The following is a 25,893-nucleotide window of genomic DNA, read 5'->3' as shown; positions in this document are numbered from 1 at the left end:
TGTGTCAAGCACTGCTACCAAATACACACGTTTCACTGTGTCTCCCATTGTGCAGTTTTCATCCCAGAAAGCTGGGTCACCCTTCTGAGCGGAGCTGGCCCATGTGAACAGGCACTGCTCACAGAGGGGGTGTCCACACTGCAACCTGCCATCCCACGAGGAACACCACTCCTTAGGCTTCCAGCTCATTTCACTTCAAAATGGCAGCAGTAGAGAAGATTGTTTTTAAAATTTCCTTAATCACGTAGACTATTATGAGAATAATTTCAGGTTTTTTAATGAAATCATAGACTCTGAAGATTGGAAAGAACTCCACTTCCTCCAACTGAGGCTTCAATATCTTCATCCGATTTTTGCTCCAACAGAAAGTGGATGGCATTGGCTTCAAATTGCTCCTCAGCTAGCTCATGAGCCCTTGGAGATTCGGTTTGGGTTGTTTTAAGATGTGTCTTAGGGGGACGAGGAAACCAAATTGTATGATTGTCTGAATATTGAATGACAATCTACAGGGTAGTTCTATCAACTACTGAAAGTGGAGTATTCAGCTGTAATTGTTAAATTGTTTATTTTGTCTTTTAATTCTATTCATTTTTGCTTCCTAAATTTTGAGACTCTGCTATTAGGTACTATTACATTTACAATTGTTCTATCTTCCTAATGCGTTTACCTTTTATCATGATGAAATGTCCCTCCTTGTCTCTAGTAACATTTTTTTTTATCTTAAAGTCTATCTTGCCTGACAGTAGTATAGCCACCTTGACTCTTATTGTAACTTTGTCATAATCTTTTCTGCATTTTAAAGAATTTCCTCCTGCAAACCTGCATCATTTTTGGAACCAGGAAAGAAGCCACAAAGCTATTTTTAAAGTCTGCCTGAACTCAGTCCTGGAGCAGGGAGCCTGGGGAGCAGAGCAGAACCAAGATGGGTGCCCATCATGTGTCCACTATTCCATGGGAGCCCGGGGGATTTCTGAGGGGTGGTGGGTGGGAACACTGACTCTTTTGCAGCACAGCATCTAAAACATATTTGGGTTTTTCTGCTGTCACCTCCATGTCCTGTTGAAGTGGAGAAAATTGCTGTTTGTGACTCAGTATCTTCTTACAGTTTCTTTCAATGATGAGCTTAATTCGAGAGCTAGTCCATCCCTCAGCACCCTGTTGCTTTCCCGGGTGCCCTGCACTGTTGGCCGCAGCCTGCTCACTTCTCTGGGACCTTCCAGCCACCCAGGGAGGGAGGTGAGTCAGGCCAGCCCAAGCATGCTTCCCCCAGCCCTGAGCCCAAGCTCCCTAAATGGCTCCCGTGTCAGAGGACACTGGGATCTGAGTGTCCAAGCCTCTGTCACAGCAAGAGCACCGGGAGAGCTTCAAGAATGCCCATACTGGGGCTTATCCCACTTTGCTCAGGACAACCGGGAGTATGCTTCATTGATTATTTTTCAAAGCTCTGGGGATGAATTGCAGAACCATTGACCTAGATGGTCCAGTAAATCCCACTAAATCTCAGCACCAGCTGCGCTCAGAAGCTTGAGAGAAATACAGAGTCTTAAACCTAGGCCAATATTATTTACAACTACCAGCTGAGAGGTATCAAGGGAACACGCCTAGAGCAGTATCAAGGGCATTGGAAGCCTGGGCAGGACAGGGAAGACCCCCACTCCCCCGACCCCAAACAGCCAGGGTCTCCAGCAAGCAAGCTGAGCAGCTGAGAGGGTAGGAACAGGCAGGAAAGGGCAGAAAGCAGGGCACAGACGCTCCAGGTTGCCTGATCCACAACTGCCAAACCTGGCCACATCTCTGTTAAGTGGCAAAATGCGGGCATGCATTGGTGGCATCACAGCAACTGTCCTGGCAACACCACCTTCAGCAGAGCAGAGAGAGCATGATGAAGGTGCCAATTTCTGGGCAAAGGTCAAAGGAATCCCCTCCTAAGGCTTCCTGTAGTTCCCACACAAAGTTTCTGGGCCTGGCTGGGCTCCGCTGGGTGCGGTGGCCCCATCAGTGCAGTCTGGAGTGAGAGCTGTGAGGAGGAGGCCGTCCTCAGCCCTTCTCTAGAGAACAGGGCTGCTTTCTCCCCGCCAGCTCCTGCCTGCCTCTGGGTCCGTCTCTGGGAAGTGTCCCCTCATCCTTGGACAGGGAGGCCAGGCCCCTCGGTCCTGCAGGGCATCGAGGGCACGGGCAGCCCTACCTCACCAGTGATTTATTCAAACAGGGCCTGGAACCGCTGCTCCTCCTCTTTCTCCCAAGCAGGCGAAGTTGGCTTCTGAGGCTAAAAATGAACCAGAGGAACTTGCTTGGGAGCCACAAGAGAGAAATGGACATTTAGTTTCCCAAAGAAAAAGCAGGAAAGGCGAGCCCTGGGCAGGAGGTGGTGCCGCCCGCTGCGGGAGAGGTCAGGACCTCCATGGCAGCCTCACATGCCTGTGCTGGGTGGTGCCCAGGACTGGCCACAGCCAGTAGCATTAGGAAAGAGAATTTCCTCTCCTTGTGAGGGCTCATTAGAAGAAACGTCTGGAAGGACTTCCTGGGACTGGTGGTGCACTCCTCACCTGACAGATGAGAGGACTTTTGGAAAATTCACTGCTGGCAGAGGCCTGGTCCATCCAGGGCTGCCATCACCCTCCCCTTCTTCCAGGGCATACTGCACCACCTTGACTATCATTCCCTGCTTCATCATTGTCGCAGTAGGTGGTAAATCTTTATAGGCAGGATCTTTCCAGTACAGAGCACCGGGCCTGGTGCATGGCAAAAGGTCAGTAAAGGTTTTGGATGTTTTGTTTCGGGTCTGCTCATGAGCTGCATCCCAGAGAGGGCAGCAAGGAGAAGAAAGTCCTTCCTGAAAACTGGTCACTGCTCGAGATGGGGGTGTCAGATGTTCTGGTCACATCAGCATCTCCTGGAAGCCTTACAACCCTTGGACAAGAATAAAACCAGCCCCTACCTCTCTCCCAACAGACAACATCAGGGAGAATTGGTGTGTTCCCCAAGCCCACAGTCAAAAATTCTACCTGCTTCTCCCATTTTTGTTTTATCAGTTGCTTTTCTGAAATTGCATACTTTTTAAAGAGATTCCATCCACCTAAAAACCATCAGTAACCTCTCAGGGAACAGAGGGAGTGGGCAGTTCTGGTGGAAGAAAGGTCACTTTTGTTCTCCAAGAGGTTAAAATTAAGGTACTTCCTTGCATAATGGTAACCACTCCTTAAACTTTGGAATTTTCAGTGATGTTATGGTCTGAAGGAAATTTCCAGAGCAGTCGCTAATCCCACCCTCCACAGTAGCTCAAGAAGGCTCACCTCAGGAAGGGCAATGTCTACATTTCCATCCATGTCCCTGTGGGCACAAAAACCATGTTGATAATCATAGATTCACTTCCCCATTAGACGCTGCTGAGCTACAGGGTTCAGAGGTGCTGGAAGGTTCTGTGCCATAGAAGCCTTCCTCTTCTGTGACTGCATTTCACAGGGTGTGCAGCCTCCAGGCACGGACCTCCCTCTCCACTCGTCACTCAGACCTTGCTCAGCATGAAAGTTCGAGGAAGACCAGGTGGTCATCATTCCAAGCAGAACTTGGCAATTCTGGATTGTGAAAGAAGACACTCAGCTCGTTGAAGGTTAATCATTCGTGGGAAACTTTTAAAAGCTTATAGAGCAAGTTGAGGTGGAACCAACAACATCACTTTTGAAGCTGGATTCTTTACCCTTGTCCCTTCCCCCATGGATGTGAACCCCTGAGCCCACTGGGAGGGTGTGTTTCTCTGCTCACAGGTGGAATCAGGAGAACCGTGACAGCAGGTCTACTTTGCTGCCCACACATATAGGGGAACCGCATCATTTGGGAAGTAGTCAGATTAGAGGAGGAGCAGGCTTCAGTTGTCAAATACTAAAATATCTGGAAAAATTCAGTTTGTTTTTTTAAGATTTGTTTATTTTATATATACAAGCACTGGGTACAGTCAGAAGCGCAGGAGGGTGAGAGAATTCACCAGAGTCAGAGCAGGGAGCAAACAGCCTCATCGCGGGAGGACACTGTTGAGCCGTGGCATGTGGAATCCTCGCCGACTGCCCCTGCGCCACCATGGGAGGCCCTGGAAGAACTCAGTTTTACAGATTAAATCCGAAGCATTTCCAAAGACAAATTAAAGAAAATTCAAAGGGAAAAAAATAATCAAACATTAAGATGAAACCAGGACAGTCCCCTTTACCTCCTCACCCCCTGGGCCTCCACAACATAACCCTTTCAGAGCTTTTCATTATAGTTTAGGAGTCTCCAGTGAGGATGAAGCCAAGGGAAATTGAGCTGAAGGTGGCTTTTCTGTGACTGAGCTACTTGTGTCTGTTACTGATACTTGTGGTATCACAGCAGATGGTACATGTGTATGATACTCACTATCACAGCAGATTATACGCCACATTTTTTATGTTCAATATCACCTTCCATTAATCACTATTGTACATGCAGTGTGAATGGAGTGACCTTTGACCTCACCCCCCAAGAGACAGAGAACATGAGGGTAAAAGATGGGCTCAGCCACAGGAGTTGCCGATCTGCACGGATCTCGCATAGGGGTCTTTTGTGTGAATGGATACTGGTCAATTCATCCTCAGTGTGTATCAGTATCTGAGAGAAGACTGGAGAAAGACTTTGCAGCAGAGTTTTAACAATCAAAGATTGCATTGCTTCTCTGTTGCTGACGAGAAAGAACCACGGCTTCTGCAGTCAGCGGGAAACCCAACCAGACTTTGTAATTGTGAAACTCAGTACACAACATAGTGCAATTCCATGCCACTAGACAAAACAAATAATAGCAATTCACAATGCCAAAGGACAAACAGGAGCTCTAATACTTATGTCCCTTATCCAGAACAGGCCATGCAGCCACAGTCATCTCCATCTTGTTGTCTCAGGTTGATACTTTGATGGGAATCAACAGAAACAGAATTAGTAGAGCTGGTCATTCTCTGGGTTCCCTAGAGAGTCTCCATTGGGAGAAGAAATAGGTTCTTGAAACTTGAACCACCCACCCCCCTGCCCCTGCCACAGAGTTATTAATGGTAAATGAACGAAAGAGAAACTTCTTCCTCAGAAATAACCGATACAAAATAATTTGCTAAGACATTTTGAGGGAGAGATGGCAGAATGTTCGCTGTGTAAAAGGGTACTAAAATGGAACTGAAAGAATGTGTGATTCCTTGGCACATATTAAAAAAAACTAGCAACAACAAATGTTGGCGAGGATGTGGAGAAAAAGGAACTCTCCTGCACTGTTGGTGGGAGTGCAAACTGGTCCAACCACTATGGAGAGCTGTGTGGAGATTTCTGGACCTACTAAACATAGAGCTTCCATATGATCCAGCAATTCCACTCCTAGGTATCTACCCAAAGGACACAGAAACATCAATTCCAAAGAGCACCTGCACCCCTATGTTTATAGCAGCACTGTTTACAATAGCTAAGCTTTGGAAACAACCCAAATGCCCAAAAATAGATGACTGGATCAAGAAGATGTGGTACATATATACCATGGAATATTACTCAACATTCAAAAAAGATAAACACATGCAATTTGCAACAACATGGATGGCGCTGGAAGGGATCATGCTCAGCGAAATAAGCCAAAAAGAAAAAGAAAAATACCGGATGGTCTCACTCATAGCAGGAATCTAGAAAACTTAAATAAGGGACCAGGAAAATGAATAACTATAAGAAAGTGAAAATCAGAATCAACAAAAAACTATGAAACAGAGACACTTTTGGGGGGGGGGGGGGCGGGAGGGGAGGGATTGGGATCAGAAAGGGGGGTTTCAACTGTATGGGGAATATAAAAATAAAATTTATTATTAATAAAAAAGAATGTGTGATTCTTGAGAGTTGGAATAGTCACCCCTTTATTCATGCACAGAAACACCTCTGGCATCCCCCTCATGTTGCTCCCACTCCAGAAGCTTCTTGGTAATAGAGTCTGGAAAATCAGGGCTTCACCCAAGAGTGTCTTGTGAGCATGGTTCTGGGGTCAGTTAGAAAGAGCAACTGTTTCATGTGAGAACTAAACTGGAAATATGCCTTTGCTTGTTGATCGGTTCAGACCCTCCCTTTGGCCCCCTCCTGGTTTCTCAAGTAGATCATGGAAGAGGACAGGGGGCCACGACTCCAATCACCGTCTGGTGACATCTCTGGGAGTAAAGCACCAAAGAGGGATCCTTGAAACTCACCGGGTAATGGCCTTCTTCTTTGAAAAGATCCTCAGGCAGAAATCTGCTTCCTGATGGGGCTCAGAAGTGCTGGGAATCAGGATGTACTCCCCAGGGGGCAGTTTGAACCGGTCAGAAACTTCCCTCTCTTTGAGGAAAGTTTTGCTTGTGGCCTGGGGAGTGTGGTCTCTGAAGAAGTCTTTGCTCAGGTGCTCATCTTTGCTTGGGCACTGCAACAGGAGTGTGAAGGGAAGTGGTTTTCCTGGCTGCGGGTTTCGGCTATTTGGACACAGTTGAGGGACTGGCATTGAGTGTCAGGTGTGAGGCTGAAAAGGGACCAAGAACTTAGGACTCCATGGATTCTCAACTGTAATTTGGCATCTACCCACCTGGTAAATAGCGTAGCCGATTTTCAGCTCGTCAGCTCCAAACCTCTTGCGTTTCCTTCGATCTTTCTGCATCAGGGCCACAAGGAAAGTGCATTCCTCCTGCCCCTCATCTTTCTCAGTCAGGGAAAATTTTATCTGTGGATTGGTCCAAAAGGTATCTGCCATTCAAAAGAGGCAGGTTATTTTCCCTTGGGAAAAAAAACCCAAAACAAAAACAAAGGGGACACACATCCTACCCACTCCCCTGTCCTGATTTCCCTCTTGGCCTATTTTCTACAACCCCTTGGGAGAATGAAAAGGGGTCTCTTTTCCTTCTACCTCTTGGAACCATTTCCCATGCAACTGTTCAAAGACATTCTTCTGCATTTTGTCCACTGCAATTTGTTCCATCTTTTTTTTTTCCCATTTGGCATTTCAAAGGCGAGTGTGGGGCGCTGTGCTTGCTTCCCAGGGCCCACTCAATGGTGGTGTGATTTGTGCACAAGTGACCTCAGGCCACCTCCAAGAGTGAATGCTGATTGTTCTCCATGATTCCTTCTTGCCACAGGGAACTTGGACAAGTCCAGTCAGCAGCATTCACCAGGCATGCAGGCTTAAGGAATCCCCAGTTAGAGGGAAGTTAAGGGCTTTTGTCTGATGACCCTTAGGAGTTCTTGCTGAGCAGGTCAGTGAATGAGGGCTGGGGAGCTGGCTGCCCTCCCATCCCTGTAGAGTGAAACAGCCTGAGGGAGAAGTCAACAGAGCAAAGAGAGCAGCACAGACTATCACAAGCATATCACTGATCGATCTGTGCTTGAAGCCCTCTGCTCCTCTGGACTTGTCAGTTATGTAAGGCAATAAATTCTTTCTATTTCTTTTCTTCTTTTTTGAAGATTTATTTATGCCTACAAGAATTGGGGTACAGGCCACAGGTGTGGGGGTGAAAGGATTTACCAGAGACAAAATGGGGAACAGAACAGGCAGACTGACTGAAATACACTGCTGAGGGGAGCAGCAGGCGAGACAGGAGAGGTCTGCTGTGCCATATGCGGGTCACCTCCCTGGCGGCAGGGTGGAACTCGTGCTGTAGAGGCTGCAGATAGCTGCATAGTGCTGAGACTTAACCCCTTATGCCACCAGGGAGGCCCAATTCTTTTCATTTCTAAACTAGTGTGAGTGTGTCTTCTATTACTTGTCAGGGAAGATAACCCAAGTGGTAAAACAAAGGAGGTTCCTTGAGCAATTCTTATCCAAAGTCCTACCAAACTTTGCAATCCTTTCTTCCCAATCATCACTGAAATGCTTCTGTCTAGCTCCATGTTTTGGGCCTTCTCTAGGGTCCTGGGCCTGATCCACTGATGTCCTGGTTTGGACTCAACACTTGGGGATGACAAAGAGAAGGGCAGGGAGACTACAAACCCAGGAACTGGCGGCAGCCTCCAGCAGTGGTGCCCCGCACCCAGCTTCCTTGGTGGACCGTCACTTCCCACTTGCGGAGGGCATCCTCCTCTAGGGCATCAGGAGTGAGGTTGCAGATCTCCACTTTGTCAAAATGGGCCTTGAAGTCTGTAAATGCCATCCTGCAGCAAAGTGGAGAGAGACATGCTCTGGAGGGATGACACTGCATGACCTACTCATTCATTCAGTCATCCAACAGTTATTGAGCACTTGCTTCTGTCCTGGAGGATTGGGGAGAAATCAGGTCTGGGGAGAAGAGAATGCCTCCCCTCCAAAAAAAAAGGGAAAGAAAAGGTTAGGAAAGATGAAAGGAAGAAAAGCTTAAAATTTAGGAAGAAAAGCTTAAAATATATATATATATATATATGCACTACAAAGTAAAACAAACCAGGGTGAAGGGGAAGCATGCAGTGTGTGGGATATTTTAGATGAACAGCTAAGGGAACTTCTGACTGTTCAGGTGGAGACCTGGAGTGTAGGGGTTGGGACATAAAGACTTTTTCAGTCCAGGTAGTTGGAGAACAAGATCTTAAGATGAGTAAGTCAGTAAAGGATGATGTTCAAAGATAATGGTGGACCAGGATGGTCATCATAAGGCTTTCAGCTTTGACTCTGATTAGATGGAGAAACAGTAGGACGTGTTAACATTACCCATAACCCTTGACCCATGAGAAAGGGCACAGATAGAAGTGGAGTCACCAGCTATGAAGTGCGTGCTGTTGCCCAGCTGGCAATGAGGGTGGGTCAGTCCAGGCTGGTAGGACGGGAGGTTGTGAGCAATGATCAGGTTTAAGACATATTTTGAGGGTCGAGTCTACAGGACTGCCTGGAGGATTAAATGTGAGGAAAAGAATGAAAGGCAAGAAGTTATGTGTTTTGAAAAGTTGGATGGATAAAGATGGAGAAGACTGTGTTGTAGCAAGTTGGGGAGAGAAGGATTTGAGGTTTAGGCATGTGATCCTTTGATGTGCTAGTGAGTAGATATTCACAGGGAGATACTGAGTAGATCCTTGAATATATGGATCTGGAATTCCAAGGAAAGGAACTGCAGATATAAACTTGGGAGTTTTGAAACCATGGGTGATCCCCAGAATAGTTGTGCATGTTTGACAATCTCTCCAACCTGCTCTTCGGAAGGCAACATTGTGTGACACTTTTCTATGAGTCCTATGACACAAACGTGTGCAGAAGAAATTGATCTTAAGCCATATTCCAAGCTGGTCAGAACCAAGAGACTACTGACACAAAACCAAGAAAACAGGAAGAAAGACCAGATTAGACCACATCCAGAAGCAAGGGGTCCATCCCAAGAATCTGGAAAACTTTTCATATATAGATCCATTTGTAACTATTTGATTAGACTTATTCAAGCCCATAAACTTTATATTCTTAACTTTCATTTCCTTTCTACCTCCATTTCTATAAAATCATTTCTACTTTCCAGATTTGAGCCTTGGCTCCTATCTCCTTGTTGGTTGACCTCACAAAAAAAAAACCAAAAACTTTCTTCCCCCCAAAATGAGGCTGTAGCAGTTGATTTTGAAGAGTGACAGGAAGTGAGCTTATTGCTGGTTTCAGTATCAGTGTAAAGTCAGTGTGATATTTTAATTTATAAGAAATATTTTGTCATCAGGTGACCAAAGTGTATTTCTAATATATTTGGTCCTTATCCACAATTCCTGACAAATGGCTCCCAGAACTTGAATTTTCTTAGTGTTGAAAGTGATAAAAATTTTCTTTTGTTATGTAAAGGAGGGGAGTTTGGGATGCATCTAATGAGAGGGACTAGGTTTTGCTCCTGTCTAATGACACAAAGGACACAGAAACATTAATTCAAAAGGGCACCTGCACCCCTATGTTTATAGCAGCACTATTTACAATAGCTAAGCTATGGAAACAACCCAAATGCCCAAAAATAGATGACTGGGTCAAGAAGATGTGGTACATATACACAATGGAATATTACTCAGCAATCAAAAAAGATAAACTCAGACAATTTGCAGCAACATGGATGGAGCTGAAAGGGAACATGCTCAGTGAAATAACCCAGAAAAAGTAAAATACCAGATGGTCTTACTCATAGCAGGAATTTAGAAAACCTAAATAAGGGACCAGGAAAAAGACTAATTATAATAAAGTGAAAATCAAAATCAACAATCAACTATAAACCAGAGACACACTACGGGCGGTGGGGAGGAAAAAGGGGGGAGGGATTAGGGTAAAAATAAGGGGGGTGCAAATTGTATGGGGGATATAATCAAGATGAAAATGCATACATTGTGCAAAAATGAAAAATGATGTAAAAAATATATAAAATGAAAAAAAGGGAAGGACTCAGGCAAGAATTCACTGGCGTGAGCTATGAAAGGAAACAGAACCAGAAATCAGACATTTGTGGTCTTGCAGAGTTGGAAAGAGTCAACTGTTTCCGAGTCCCATAGGAAGAAACAAGACTTGAAATGATTTCTAGAGATAAAGGGCCATTAACCAACTTTCCATTAGCAAAGATGTTCAGCTCTGTGGAAAGGCCAGATGAAGAATTCCTTCCCACTGATCTGTATTTTGAGATGCTCCAAAGGTGGCTGCCTTCAAGGGTCCCTGTCACCAAGTTGGGCCTGGAGGTAGTGACCCCAGGAGCAGCTTGCTGCCTGCATGCAAATTCACTGGGCTGCAGGTTCAAATGCAAACTTGGATGATGGATGGTTTAGTGGAGGGAGGCTGGGTGAGAGCTGGGAGGATGAGCCTTCTGTTTCCTGGATCACACCGATTCCCTTGACACTCTAAACAAGTCTGAAGATGGGGAGAGTCCCCAACACGTGACATATTAAATCCTTTGCCAACCTGGGTGGATATAGTGTTTTGAGACAGGTGTCTGTGAATTACTGAAATGCACGATAAAATGATAGGAAGAAATGGGGTGTTCTTTACACCCAAAGGCCATGGGGGCTTGTCATACCTGTTTTGCAGTTAGTACAGAAATAAAGAGGTAAGAACTGTACCAGAATTCTCCTTTGTCCAGAGCAGGGTGACACAGGCGCTTTTGCTCAGCAAGGTCCACAGAACACCACTCAGAAGAACTAGGAGTAAACCAAAGCAGCATGTGGGTCATGAGCAGTACTGGCCTTGGGTTGGGGGAGCACCCTTTCCTAGGAACCAGGGTGTGTGGTTATGAAAGGAATAGATCCTGGTCAGTGACCATACCATGGACCCCAGAAATGTGCCAGAGGCTTTGAGATTGGTCAGAAAGTGCATTTCCAAGCGCAGCCAATGGAAGAAGGTGCTTCTCATGAGACCACCACAGGCAGGGAAACTCACTTGACCCCTGTTCTTTGTCAGCTGACACTTTGAAAAGTCATAATCATAACATGTTTGACAAGCTTGTTTGACATTGATCTACCAAGTACTTTCTTTCTGCGACCTCCCTGGGAAGCTGGATCGTGTTCTGCCAGGGGGCCTTGCCTGTCCTCAGGTGAGCAGCTACCTACTGCCCTCCAGATTGGGAATGACACCTCTAAGGCCACTGCTTCTTTGGGACATTCTCCTCCCTCCAACACACACACACACACACACACACTCACCCCTGTCTCCAGAAGCAGTTCACCCTTGAACAACTTGGGGTGATCAACCTCCTGTGCAGTAGAAAATCCAAATGGAACTTATTCTCAGTCCTCCTTATCCTGAGGGTTCTGCATCTGAGGATTCAGCCAACCATCACGCAAGGTTGGTTGAATCAGTTGCTTCAGAAGCTGCTGAGAGGTAACAGATCTGAGTACAATGAACGTGTACAGTTAAACCTGTGCTGTTGAAGGACCAAGTGCAGTTCAAATGGCTCTACCACCACCTCAGCACTCTCATGGGGGGAACCATTTCCCCACACCCCGTGGGTCTTGACTCCTGGGGGAGGGCTCAGAAGAGCCAAATGAACCCAGAGCCTCTCTCCAGGTTGCCCCTGGTGGGGTCTGAAGAACAGAACTAAGAGCCTTGATTTTTCCTTTGGGCCATTTTCTTCCAATGGCTCACACCCACATAATGGGCCCAGAGGCTAAGCTGAGCTTTCCAGCCTCCCTCTGGCACCAGGCAGAATCAGGATCTGGGAGCAGGGTGGGGACAGACCCTCCCATCCCACCAAGGCTGCCTGGAGGCAGGCAGTCCCCAGCTGTGTTCCAGTAAACCCACTTCTCCCTCTTCATCATGTTTCTCAGGGAAAGGAAAAAGTAGCCTTTGTCCTTTTAGAGACTCTGTTCCCTGAGTTAAGGGACTCTATAAATCCTATGAGCTAAAAGCAGTCTCATTCCTTTTGATTTCGTGATTTCTCTTCCTTCCCTTTCCGCCAGGAGAGGAAGGCCGAGTTCATGCCTGCTTTGATGTGGGTCTGGTGTGAATCAGTTTCTGCCAAAGTCCCTTGGTTCTGAGGCAGTGGAAGGCAGGAGAGGGTGGGGATGGCAGGAGGGAGCAGTGATGGGGGACACTTCAGTGTCAGTCTTGTGCCCTCAAGCTAGTCTGGTTAATAAAGCCACAGACACACAGATGACTGGCGCCCCCTGGAGAATTGTCTGAGCTGAGGACAAACACGGACTTGACTTTAATCAAGTTCTAGATTTGTACAGACTCCCTAGATTCCCAGGAGCTGCAGGTGGGCAGAGAGGCCAGTAAGAGCCCAAGCTGGCCAGAGCTCTGGGTGAGGAAGGAGAGAGAGAGGTGGTAGAGACAGGTCAGGGTGCATCCTGCCTGTGCACACCTGCTACAGCCCATCATCCCAGGCACCGGGGCCACCTCTCAAGGGACATGGAGGGGACACAGGCCTGAAAGTGTTAGGGGGAAAAGGATGTCCCAAAGCTAATTCCATATAGGCTTTGTGGACTCCACCCCCACCCTAGGTCAAAGTCAAAAACACTGGGAACTCCAAATCCCATCACCACCAAAGGGAAGGTGGCTGGGACCTGAGGGTGGGGTTAAGCAGCCAGGTGGATATAAAAGGCAGACACGTGGGCTTTGGAGGGTCCCCCATTTTTGGCTCTCCGCCAGCTCGCACCGTCCGGCCAGCTCTGAGAGTGACTTTGAGTTTCCAGGTCGTAGGATCGGGTAGGACACATTAAAGACTTTATTTCCCTATTTTCTCCCTGAGTTGTACATTTTCCTTATTTCCTTTTCTCTTGTAAATAAACCTTTTATTAACCCTTTGTGTGTGTCTGTAGTAGAGTATTCATAAGTCCCTTTAAAGCGCGCCGGTGAGGACCCACAGCCAGGAACCCGTTTAATATCGGGGCTGTCCTATAACAAAAGGAAGACCTTTCCTATAATTGGAGTCAAGTAAATAATGCTGGTCATCAGAGCAGTCGTAGTGGCTGAATTTCCTATTCCTCTTTGTCTGCCTCTTCTGGGACACTGGGATTCTGGCCAGTGGCCAGAGAATCCTGTACTGACCTGCTGGCTGACTGACTCAGGGATTGTCACGCCCAAAATACTCATTGCTACCACATACACGCACAGACACACACACACACACACACACACTTCACTGGGGCCACTCAAATGTGGAGACAAAGACCCAGGATGCATGGGGATGGGAGGCAATACAGTCACCGACATGAAAACAATCCCAGGGAAGATAAAAGGCCACTCTAAGAGTCTTCCCTGAGAGTCAAGTTTGACTGCAAGGCGGGCCCCAGGGGATGAAGGGGAAAGAGGTGAGGTCACCCAGAAGCCAGGGGAGCACGTTAGACAAACTTCTCCTCCTTCCCAGGACACACCAGCCAGCCTTGGCCCACTGGACCCCATGAGCAGCATTAAGGTGGGCGCCAGCCAGAGACACGCGGTGGGGACCCACCTGTGGCTCCACCGCCCACTCCACTTGGTCCAGCCCCGAGGGTCTCGGACTCTGATCAGCTCAGTTTTCTTGCCTCGGAAGTTTACCTGGAAGGCAAAGGCAGCAGGGGAATGTGAAACTATCAGTTCATGTGTGAGTTCCGGAGTGGATCCTCTCAGCTGGGGCTGGCTTTACTGGAAGACTCTTGACTTCCATACATTAAAAACATGTCAAAACTCATTCATTCTTAACTTGCCCTCGGAATTGTCCTGCTAAACATAGTGGCTAACATGATATGAATCTTCAAATGAATGAGTGACTTGCTAGACTGCAATTTCCCTAGAGACTTGTTTATCTGGGGAGCCTCAGAATCCACAGGGAAAGGTGAAGAGTAATTCTCACAAGCGCTCAGTGAGCTACTACTGACTTTCCTTCATCCTTTGCCTCTTACTCACAGCTGAACGACAAGCATAGAAATACATTTTGGGAATTTAAACAGCAACAATAAATAAAAACCACGTCTAAGTCTTCCAAAGCCCATATTCTCCCATTTGAGGTGTTATCTGAGGCTCTCTGCCGTCCACATCAATAGCCCGGAGTCAGGAAAGAAAGCCCAGCCAGCCGTCCTTACTCTGCTCTGGGGCAGGAACTGCACAGTTCACAAGGGCTTTGGAGAAAGAGAAAATAGACTTCTACTCATCAACTAGCCAGAAATTTGAGCTCTCAGAGCAGTTTCCCCTGATATAGGTATATATGTATGTGTGTTTATACACAGAGGTATATATGTATATACACACACAGGTATATATGTACATACACACATACATCACACTACACATGACAAAACAATATCAGTGTGAATGAACTGAGTTGCTCCACTTTCTTGTATTTTATTCTATCAGAGAGTTCCAAGTTCGGATTCAACCAAACCTGAATGTTGCTTTGTTGGTTGAATCTTGAATTTGGAGAACCTACTATAAGGGACTTAGTCATCTGTGGATTTTGGTATCCATAGGGGTGGAGGGTTGCCCTAAAACCAATACCCCACAGACATTAAAGGACAATTGCAGTTAAGCTTTTGAGGAGTCAACAGTTATGGGCATCTAGTGCCCCTGCATCAAGGGTCCACTGTGTATCTGTATCTGTACCAAACTCCATCTATCCATCTATCTCTACCTACCATCCAGCCATACAGCCAGCCAACCACCCACCCATCCATCCTATTGAGTCTTTTCTCTAGAGAACGCTATTACAGGATTGAAGTGAAATTAGTGAAGAAAAGAAAAACAAAGACCAGGTTCTCCTATCTGCTGCACAAGTTGGGAACTATGATGGAAGCTCCTGTTGCTTTCTTCCCTGTTTTGCTGTTTTGCATGCTGGCTGCTTCCTCTAGATGACACATTCTCTGAAGTCTGAAAGCTCAGTTTAAGCTTCAATGCACTAAGGAAAAGGATGAGCATGGTCACGGCTGTGCCTGCACCCTCCAGCAGGACTGCACGTCACCTACCTTATCAATTCCCGTCACAGTGTAGCAATGACCCATAATGTGACCCAAAGGTGCCCCTGCTTTGGACTCTGCAGTACTTCTGGCCTAAAACATGAAAATAGCACTGTTGGACCCATCGTGTAAGTCACTCCCCTACCAGGCCAGACCCAGCTCTGCCTGGCCCGGCCTCTTTGCTCCCCAGGAGGAAGGAACACTCAAAATGTTCCACAGGAGGCCCCTTAGCAGTGACAATGAGGCATTCCCAGCCTCTCTCCAGGATGAGAAGCCCCTCGTTCCCAACAAAGAGTTGACTTTCTGGCCCCAAACAGAACTTTCTGATCATCCCCTCATGGAGGTGCACAGTCACATGCACAAGGAGACATTGTGTTACACTCAGCTCCGTGTCACCAGCTTGAAAACACCAGGAGATGGGTCATTTAGTAGTGAAGAACAAATTCCCATGGTTAACTCCAGAGGAAACAGAAAACTTGGATAAGTCACAACTAGACGAGGGAAAACTATGTGTGTGTGTGTACAGAAAGAGATTAGAAAAAACACTGTTAAGCATCTACTGATATATTTTCCATGATGTGTGACATCAACAAAGATTCCAGAAAACAGTAGGGTTTCATTTCATTAAATCAAACCTAGCCCTGTGTTCCTGAATGTGTGTGGCTGCTTGTATGAGCAAGGGCAGAGCTGAGAAGGGGACACACAGCACCGCTGGGGTAGAGAAAGGGACAGAGATTTGTCGAGATTGTTCTACCTGACACAGCAAGGGTGTCTGAGCTTCGTAATCGAAAGACATTAAATAGAAACTTCTGCTTGGATTAAAATAAACAAACACTGACACTCCCCAGTCCTGGAAGTGCCAGCCCTGCTGTGTGTGCTCAGGGCACCTGCTCATGCCTCTGACTCTGGCAGAGAGCTTGGAAGGGAGAGACAGGTGAGCGACTTACATCGATGGAGCAGCCCACCAGAGAGCCCCTCTTCAAGGCCTTCTCGAGAATCTCATAGAATTTCTTTGGAGCCTCTTTGGTTGTGAAGGTCTCAGCTACACCCCCAGTGAAGTCTTCCATGGCCTCGATGGTCCTGCCCCTCTCCAGTGCCTGGTAGCTCCCATTCAACCTGTGAAGCCAGAAGTTTGGAAACGGCTGCAGGGATGAGGAAGGCCACCAGGTGGCGCCCCCAGCCAGAGGTTTTTCTAACTGAATCAGAAACCTCCCAAGGCTTGCCCTGGCTGGGTGGCATGGAAGGAAGATGGGAAGTAGGATTTGGGGTCTACTTGATGCACTGAAGACACAAGAAATGTCTGTGAGATAGGAGCCTGGTGTGGGTTACTCTGACTGCGGGTTCAAGAGCCAGACCCACCTCTTACAAGCTGAGTGTTCTTGTGTGAACCCGCTCATGATTCAGTTTCATGATGTGCAAAAGGTGGGGTCACAGTTGTCCTCTCCCCTCTAGGACTGCTGTGATGTTTAAATAAGTCTCTCTCTTCATAGGACCTGACCAAGAAAGAATTAGTCGTGTAGACAGAGAGGTAAGGAACTTTTCCCGCCTGGTCTCAGGTATTCCCAATCACACAACTGCATACGTAGCATGTCTGTACATGTAACATACACATACCTGTACACAGAATGTGCATATAGACACACACTTTATGGGTGTATACTCTGCTTGAGTTATAAAATAAACTTTGTAGGGGTGTGGCAATGTTCACTATTGTTTTCATTTGCAGTTTCTTTTTTTAAAAAAAGATTTATTTATGTATGCATACAAGAGCTGGGGTACAGGCCAGAGATGCAAGGGGTGAGAGGATTCACCAGAGACAGAGTGGGGAACAGAACAGGCAGACTGACCAAAAACACTGATGAGGGGAGCAGCGGGAGAGGCAGGAGAGGTCTGCTGAGCCATGTGGGTCCCTCTGGCAGGCCAGGAATTGAACTCATTCTGCAGAGGCTGGGGATTGCTCCATAGTGCTGTGCTTAATCCCTTGGGCCACCGGGAAGGCCCCCATTTACAGTCTCTTCATGACAAATGATGTTGAACATATTTCTATGAGCTAATTTGCCTTCTTTTTAGGAAACGTATTCTCCTTGAGGCAAAGGTTTCAAATCCTACCAACTGACTCAAGCCTTTTGCATAGCTTGGGGTGGAGAGAGGTGAGGGGTTCCCTCTTCTGAGCTCCTGGAGAATGAAACCACACTCAACCCAGCCCCAAGCAGAGAAGCTGACCCTAGAGGAGGGGTCCCTGATGGTAGGACTCGTTGAAGGACTGGGTTGCCTCCACCAGGCCTGGAAAGCATCCCATTTGCTCACCCCAATCCTGTCAGTGGCACCGAGGGGGTTTATGCAGACCAGGTGGGCATGTGGGCAAAGGAGCACCTTTGGTTCTTTCATGGTTTAATCCCATCCTGATGATTTCAGGATGAATTGAGCCTCAGTTTACATTCACTTTATTTGGCCACTTACATACCCACTTGGAGGTAGAAGCATGGCCTTCCTCCCTGCTTCCTGTCTCTGAGGACGCATTTCCACAATTGAAGATAAAGGCTGAGTCCAAGGGGATCCCGTGGGAGCTCTGCTATCATGGCTGCTGCTGACTAGCTGGTGGGCTGGAAAGCGGCATTGCCATTGGAACTCTGGCCAGTCGGGTGATTAGAAATGACTGTGTAGATTCTACTTAGCCGGGGTTCCTAGGTTAGTGACATCCAGACACAGAAAGTTGCAGGGTGGGCCCGGGGCTGGGGGGCGGGGAGGGGGTGTAATGTTGAATGGTGCAGAGTTTGAGTCTGGCAGGATGAAGCTGTGTGGGTGATGGTTACCCAACAATGTGAATGAACTTAATGCCGCTGAAATATACACTTAAAAATGGTTAAAACAGTCAATTTACAATTTAAAAAATTATAAAGGAGAATTCCAAAGTGGGAAAGTAACATCTCAGTCTCCACTGGCCAGGAGCCCTGAGGCTTCTGCTCTGGCTGTGCTGGCAGGGACGTCGCCCAGAAACATCCCTGCACTCTGGCTGCTGCCAAAGGCAGGATCCACATGCAGGGGCAGAAAGGGATGCGCCATGTGTCTGAGGATGGGCACAGCTAGACCCCGACAGCAAGCTGCCCCAGCCACTCCTGTTCCACCTCAGCCCTGACTGGGCCCCAGGCGGGTGGCCCTGCCGCCTCACACGTGCCATCCCAGAGCCTCAGTGTCCCTCTCCACGGCTGTGCCCTGAAAAGGACCCAGGAGGGAGACTGGCCTCCCTGGGACAGGGGCCTGCCCGCGCTGGGCGACACTCACTTGGCATAGGCTTTCTCCAGCAGGGCGCCCCAGAACTTGTTGTTGTCGGCCGAGTGGAGGTAGATCAAGCGGTCCTTGGAGGTGGGCAGCCGGTCATCAATCACCACGTCTACCCACTCGCTGTGTTGCCAGAGCTGTCACCCGGGGCAGAGACAGATTGCAGGGTTGAGTCTCACAGGAGGTCCAGCCCCCCTTTGCCCACGTTATCACTTTGCTTTTTCTCCCTCAGATCTGGAGGAAACTCTCATGTGGGTTCTGCGATGGGTCAACTGTGCTTTGTCCACGGAGCCACGTGCGGAGCATCCCACCCGCCACTGACATGGGCTTGAAGACCCTGCGCGGTCCCCTCACAGCCGGGGTGGACACTCCAGAGCTCTCCGGCCAGTTCTCTCTCAAGAGGAAAAGGCACCCCTGATGACCAGCAGCTGCAGAAACACCTGACATCACACTGCGCCCCAGTGACATAAGTTCACTTACCTGGAAATGGAAGATCCCAGCATAACCGGAGCCAAAGTTTTGGTCCTGGGGGACCACTCTGGCCAGCGCTTTCTCGTTGAGCGTCAGGGAGGCAATGGCAGCTGCCAGCCAGCAGTCAGCTGTAAGTGAAACGTCATTAATCACAGGTGTTACTGCTAATTTGTGGGAAAAAGGACAATCCTATTGCCAGAGGAGATGTGGGGCATTCCAGATGTGACCCCGTTTTTTCCTGTATCTTAAAATATGGGAAGGTTACCAGCAAATCTCTCCCCTCTGCCTCCCTTCCCAGCAATCCTGCCCACTTAGCACAGATAGCTCTTGTCTTGGCAGTGGTATAGGTCATGCCCACGTGGGTGTCACTGTGCTCTACTGCACGTCAGCTCCGTGGAAGGCCAGGAGGCCAGGGCTGTGAGAGTTAGTGTCAGCGGGCCAGGGTGAGTGACGTCTCATCCTGCTTGTCCTGTGGCACTTCGGGTGAGCTCGGAGGGAGCACTATGCTGGAGCTCATGCCTCCCCAGGCTAGACTGAGCTTTGTTGTAGGTAATAATAGCTCCATGGGCATCATCTACTTTCACTGATCTTGCATTTTCAAGATTTTTAGACAGATCTGCTGGTTTCCCCAGCTACAACCTTTGAGTTAGTTCCCATTCAGAGGAAAACACAAAAGTGAGTGCGAACATCAAGCAGTGTTTTAAGCTTACACTGTACAGACCCCCACATGCGTTCATGTGCTCATACTGAGCATGGGGCGGGCACCTCATCTGTACCTATCAGAGCTCTAGCTGCTGCCTGTGAAAGATGTCTGAGCAGACATTGGGAATTACCTATTTAACCAACAGGACCTCCCCATTCTACCCCAAATCTATTTGCTTGTAGTCGATAATACCACTTGAATTCATTGGAACTCAAGTGTGGCTTCCTGGGAGCTGACATTTCTGGAAAGTTCTTTGTACCACTGGACTTGGGACACTGTCACACAACCCTTTTTTGGTCATTGCCAGAGACTTTTTCGCCAGAAATGTGCTCAGCTTTTGAGGAGAGAGATTCAGATGCTATTTACACAATTCAAAATAAGGGAAAAACCCCAAGAAGAGATGAAAATTACTGATCACTGTTGAGTCTGTGCCAAGGTATACGTTTGGTCACCTCAAGTACGATGCTGGGTGAGTGTGCCCGCAAAGTTCAGTTTGTCGGGTGAAAGCATGCAGGTGGCCACTGATAGGGAGGGGTAACGATGGTGTTGGTGATAGTCAAGTGCTTATTTGGGGGGCTGGTTCACAGCTGTCCATTTTATTGTTATCCTTTATTCACAGGTTGTTTTTTTGCATAGAAGTAGGGTATAAGCCAGATGTGGAGTGGTGAGAGGATTCACCAGAGACAGAGTGGGGAGCAAAACAGGTGGACTTACTGAAATACACTGCTAAGGGCAGCAGCGTGCTAGACAGGAGAGGTCTGCTGCACCATATATGTGGGTTAGCACCCTGGCTGGGAATTGAACTCAGGCCATAGCAGTAATAGCACTGAGACTGAATCCCTAGGCCACCAGGGAGAACCTCATTCATTCATATGTTAATTAATTTTTAAAGATTTATTTATTTATATAAGTACTGGGTACAGTCAGAATCACGGAAGGGTGAGAGAATCCACCAGAGCCAGAACGGGGAACAGAACAGGAAGACTGACAAATACACTGCGGAGGGGAGCAGCAGACGGCAGGAGAGGTCTGTCCTGCCATGTGGGACCCTTGCCCAGTGTCCGGGGATCAAATCGGCATTGCAGAGGCTGTGGGCAGCTCGCAGGCCAGGGCTCAACCACTGAGTTACCAGGGGAGGCCTCTCATTCATATGTTATATACAGTATTCAGATGTAGAAAAAGTGCCACAAAATAATATTGTCATCAACTATCAACTAAGGTTGTAATTTCAAAATGGTTTTATACCAAAGTGACAAATTAAAACTTTGAAATAAACAAAGTCCCATTAAATATTTTCTAGTGAATAATAATCCCTAGCGAAAGAGTATCACCAGGGGGATGCATGAAGGGCTGGATGAGGGGAGTAGAGGAAGAATGGGGTTGACAACTGAGAGGGGGATGTTGAAGAGAACAGGGAGAACCTCTTAGGGGGGCTAAACCTCAGAAAATGAAGACCAACCTGAACACTTTTTTTTTTTGAAAAGCCAAGGTTATATTTAGAATGTATAATTCCATGTGTCCACCATGTCTGTGTCTCTATGTCTATCATCTACCTACCTCCCTGTCCATCATCTGTTTATCTTCTGTCATGATGCATGTGTCTGTCTGTCTGTCTGTGTATCAATCATCTATCATCATTCTAGGTGTGACTGTTGAGTTCTGGGAGGGTAACTCAGCCACTTGTCGTGAAGCTCCCGGCATGTCCCACTTCATCCGTCAGACCACAGTGGTGACCTCAGCTGTGGGGAACTCAGTGTCTGCTCCCGCTCACAGTAGTTTGCTCTCTTTGGTTCATTCCTCTGGGGGTTGAGGTGGTCCTTAAAGCATGAACCCCAGAGGCAGTGTGGCAAAGTGGTTAAGAGGAATTTGGGGCCCTGACTCTGCATATCTATCATGTCTGTGACTTTGGATAATTTACTTTGCCTCCCTCAACTTGGGTTTCTCTGTAAAATTGGGAGCGTGGTTGGGAAGACGAAGTGAGGCAATGAGTGCTGAGGGGAGGCCTAGCAGGTGACCGACTAATGTTCTGATGGAGCCGGCAGCCAGGCAGCGCCTCTGGTTCTCTCTGTTCTCTGAAAACTGGTGGGGAGCAGAGCGCCAGGGATGTGAGTCCTCTGGCTCCCCTTCAGCAGAGCAGGAGGCCACTGGGGAGGAGGGGGAAGCAGAAGATGGGAGCAGTCATGTTCCCCATCCCTGTGCAGGGAGTTGCTGGGGACCTGTGCTGCTTCTGCCTTGGCGGCAGCTCAGACCCCCAGGAACAGTCTGTCCAACCACCAGCTCTCCGTGCACGACCCTCTCACTCACCAAGCTCCCCTTGGCAGATGTCAGTCCTGGTGGCCCCTCCGAGAATGAATTCTGGGTTTTTCACTATTTCCTGGAAGAATGAGGGCATCGTCAGTGAGGCCTGGCCCTCCCGCCCCTTCCTGGCGGGCTCTCCTTTCTTGCAGCAGAACACTTCATTCCTGTTTCATTATGTTTTCCCCATGGAGGGACAAGCAAAGGGACAGCCCAGCCTCGTGGTGGGATGCGCCAGTCACATCACTTGGCCCCTCCGTCCCCTCTGCCTACATGCCCCTCAGTGTAGGAGCCTCTTCTCTGCTTGGGAACTTGGTCTCACACTCAGGCACCCTCCCTAGGAGGCTTTCATCCCCCCAAGCACACTTGGTGTCTTCTTTCCAACTCATACTGTTTTAATGAAACCATCGGTGCTGTTGTTGCCTGTGACGCCCCCTTCAGAGCCTGTCTTCTGTGAGGCTGGCACTGGCTTGCCTGTGAGAACCCCATTGCTTCCTCAGCTTCCTACACCATGCCCTACATTCTGAGTGATGTTCACAGTGTGTTGTGGTGGCGGGACAAGGGGAGGCTGTGGTAGGATGAGGCCTTTGGGGGAATCCAGGCCTTGTTGCTACGTAGTGCTGACCCCAGAGAGGGCACTGAGCAGGGGATGGCATGAGCCCCGCAGGTGGCTGGAGGGTGGCTTGTTGGGCTAAGAGTGGAGGCAGGGAGGCTAGTAGGAGGGAAGGAAGTAACTAGAATTTCTCAGGAGAAAGCCTGAGGCACTCAGTGATAGCCTTGTCAGGTTTAGGAAAATACTAGATGACCAGAAGCAGTTTAGACATGATTCAGGTGGACTGGTAAGTAGGTCAGTACACACACACACACACACACACACACACACACCCTCCATCAGGAAATAGCAATAAAGAGCTTACCACTATATAAATTACTCATGTCTAACTTGAACTCTGCCCTGAAGTTCCAGAATCGTGTGTGTGTTTTAAATAGACAGGCTGTGTATTTAACACATCTTCATTATTTTCATGAAGGAGACAGCATGAAGGCAGACATGGGGCTCCCAGTGCCTTTCAGGAGGTGGGATGCAGAGCAAATGATGGTGATGCCAGTAACCGCAGCAGGACGCCGTGTCTGCCGTGGGCACTAGTGTCTCAGCTTCACAGGGAGGAGACTGAGGTGTGGGGAGTGCAGGGTGTGACAGGTGTGACCACAGTCCCTGGACAGATGGGTGCAGGGTCTCAGCTGCGCCCCGGCCCTCTCTGCACTCCGTTCCTTGCCATCCCAGCCCACCCCTGGGGGCTCTCCCAGGCGGGTCCCCACCCGAGGGAAGGCAGCCAGCACCACCCAGTCAGAGGCTGAGCCCTGACTAACCCAGCACAGCAAATACTGACTCCTTGTCCCAGGCAGCAGCGCATGGCCCTTGGGACCATCACCTCCTATTGTTAGGGGTGGGGGGGCATGGACACTGGCTCATGGATACTGCGGGAAGGGGAAACAGGATGTGTTGGGCAGCCCCTTGCTTCCTATGCACCCCCTATCATGGAGACACTGCACGCTTGCTTCATGAGCCCTGGTCTACACTGAACACCCTGGGCTCTGAGCAGAAGCTGTTGAGCACTTTACATACATCACCCAGGTGAACACCCTCCTGGAGTGGGGGCTGGGGCTGCCTCCTACCCTCTCCCCTTGGGGAGGACCTGTTGCCTGGGACTGGCCCAACTCATCCTGAATAGCCTTGACCTCCACTCCCTGACTACCAAGACACTGTCAGACTCGAGTCCTGACCTCCATGGGAGTGAGGCTGCTGGGGGCTGGATGCAGCAGATGCCCTGGAGTCCCCCTTAGAGCACCCCCAGCCCTGCCAGCTGTTATGTTCTCCCAGCATCATTCCCAGCCATCACTCTGCATGGCCTCCCCTGGGAAGCCGGCCTGGATTGGGTTTGTGCTTTGCCTCCCCTCCTGCTCCCCCCTCTCCTGCTGCCCTCTCCTGGGTCCTTGGATGCTCCAAGCCTGCCACCCCCACCTTCTGGCTGAACTCACCCCTGGCCTTTTCCACACGACGGGGCTCTCGGGCTCCTTGCTGTAGTAGAGAGAGGAACTGTTGGCCGGGAATTCTGTGTCCTCAAACAGCGTGCCCTTCCGCAGGCACTCCTGCCTCAACTGCTCGAAGCTCTGGCATGAGGAGTGGGTGATGGGAGCATCCATGGGAGCTGGGGAGCAGCCAGCAGCAATGGGTTACCTCTACCACGCCCTGGGGCCCCAGTAGCTCCTAGCCAAGCCTGTCTGAAGGCGAAACAAAAGAGGCAAAATCAAAAGTGAAAGAAAAAATAGTCTACAGTGTTGAAGAAAGTAATCAGGACTGTTCAGATCATGAAATAGTTGTTCAAAGGTCAGAAAATTGTTCCCGAGCCAATGCAGACCTCCTAGCTAGGGCGTCGGCTCCTAATTATGAAACCATTCCAAAATCCGAACTGATTTCCAGCCCGGACTGGGCTGAGATTATTAGGAGATTAAAAATAAAAATTGAAAAACAAATAAGAGATAATGTGACATCATCTTATAAATAAATAAAAAAAATGTTTCAAGCTTTTCCTGTTAATTATTTGGGGAGGAGGCTAGGTTCTCCCCAATAGAGGTTTCCCCCCACTAGAGTTTTGCCATTTGTTCTTTTTAAATAAATAAATAAATAAACAAACAAACAAACAAATAAATAAATAAATCAGGTATTTCTAAATAATAGTATTCAAAGTTCATTCACAATTGTTAAGGTGATAGAAAATGGTTAGATATGACTATATGAGAATATATAACTATAATATGACTAAAAGGTTTTTATTAAAATAGTATAAACCCACTGCAGTGGATGGGTGGGCCAGGCTGCCCCTGGTCTCAACAAGCAGCTGCCTGGGCTTTGTCTCCAGTGTTGAGATCACTGGCAGGTCTCTACTGCCTTCCTGCTGTGGGGGACTAGACTCTTCCATCGTCCACCTTAAAAAACTATTTTGGTTCATTCTAGGAAAAAAGGTTCTATTTCCCTACGTTTTTCTAATTTTAAAGTCTACATTGTTACTTATCATCACCATGCCTTTCATGTCAATTGTACAGGTTGCATCCTGACCCATTGTATTACTCCTTTTATTTCATGGTCTAGTATGACATTTATTATTTTACATCAGCCTCCTTAAGTTGTTCTTCCTGTGCATCTAAAGCAGCCATGGTATGATGACACTGGAGCTTATGCTCTTCAACTTACTGAACGGGGCCTGTGTTGCGCTCAAAGGTTTGTAGTGGCGCTTATACTGGGTATTACAGCACTTATTGCTATTATTAGTTCTGTTGCTGTTTCTACTACTGCCCTTGTACAACATGTTCATACTGCCTCACATGTTAATCAATTATCTCGTAACATCACATATGGTTTAATTGTCCAAGATCGCATTGATAAAAATTTTGAGGCTCGTTTGAATATCCTTGAAGAAACTATATTACATATTGGTAATCAAATGCAGCATATCAAAACTCACTTGACCACTGAACGTCACACTGATTATAAATGGATCTGTGTTACTCCACATGTTTATAATTCCTCTTCTATTCCTTGGAACAATGTCAAAAATCATTTGTTGGGTGTATGGGATAACACAAATGTTTCCCTGGACCTTACCGCTTTGCAGGAAGACATCAAGGCAATTAGCTTAGCTCATGTCTCCTCTTGCACTCCTGCCGAGGTTGCTGATTCCTTCCTGGCTTCTTTGCAGCACTACACCACTAAGGCTGCCTGGTTCCCATCATTTATTACTATTGGTATCATTTTGTTTGTCACCATG

At 48.0% G+C, this 25,893-nt stretch overlaps 1 protein-coding gene across 1 annotated transcript; it reads right to left on the bottom strand.

The window, feature by feature from the left end:
- Positions 1 to 933: 933 nt before the first annotated feature.
- Positions 934 to 24,271, bottom strand: LOC119256513 (calpain-9-like). Its single transcript, XM_037524329.1, is given in 14 exon segments — positions 934 to 1,056; positions 2,186 to 2,266; positions 3,294 to 3,330; positions 6,210 to 6,418; positions 6,578 to 6,735; positions 7,976 to 8,136; positions 11,014 to 11,091; positions 13,842 to 13,927; positions 15,328 to 15,411; positions 16,266 to 16,434; positions 18,601 to 18,734; positions 19,078 to 19,196; positions 22,076 to 22,145; positions 24,107 to 24,271. Coding segments are annotated over 14 exon segments (1,674 nt in total).
- Positions 24,272 to 25,893: the final 1,622 nt, after the last annotated feature.

The sequence above is a fragment of the Talpa occidentalis genome, unplaced genomic scaffold (genome assembly GCF_014898055.3).
Source record: "Talpa occidentalis isolate TD23 unplaced genomic scaffold, MPIMG_talOcc4v2.1 talOcc4.30, whole genome shotgun sequence".
NCBI lineage: Eukaryota > Metazoa > Chordata > Mammalia > Eulipotyphla > Talpidae > Talpa > Talpa occidentalis.
This window is presented reverse-complemented; position numbering and strand designations above follow the sequence as displayed.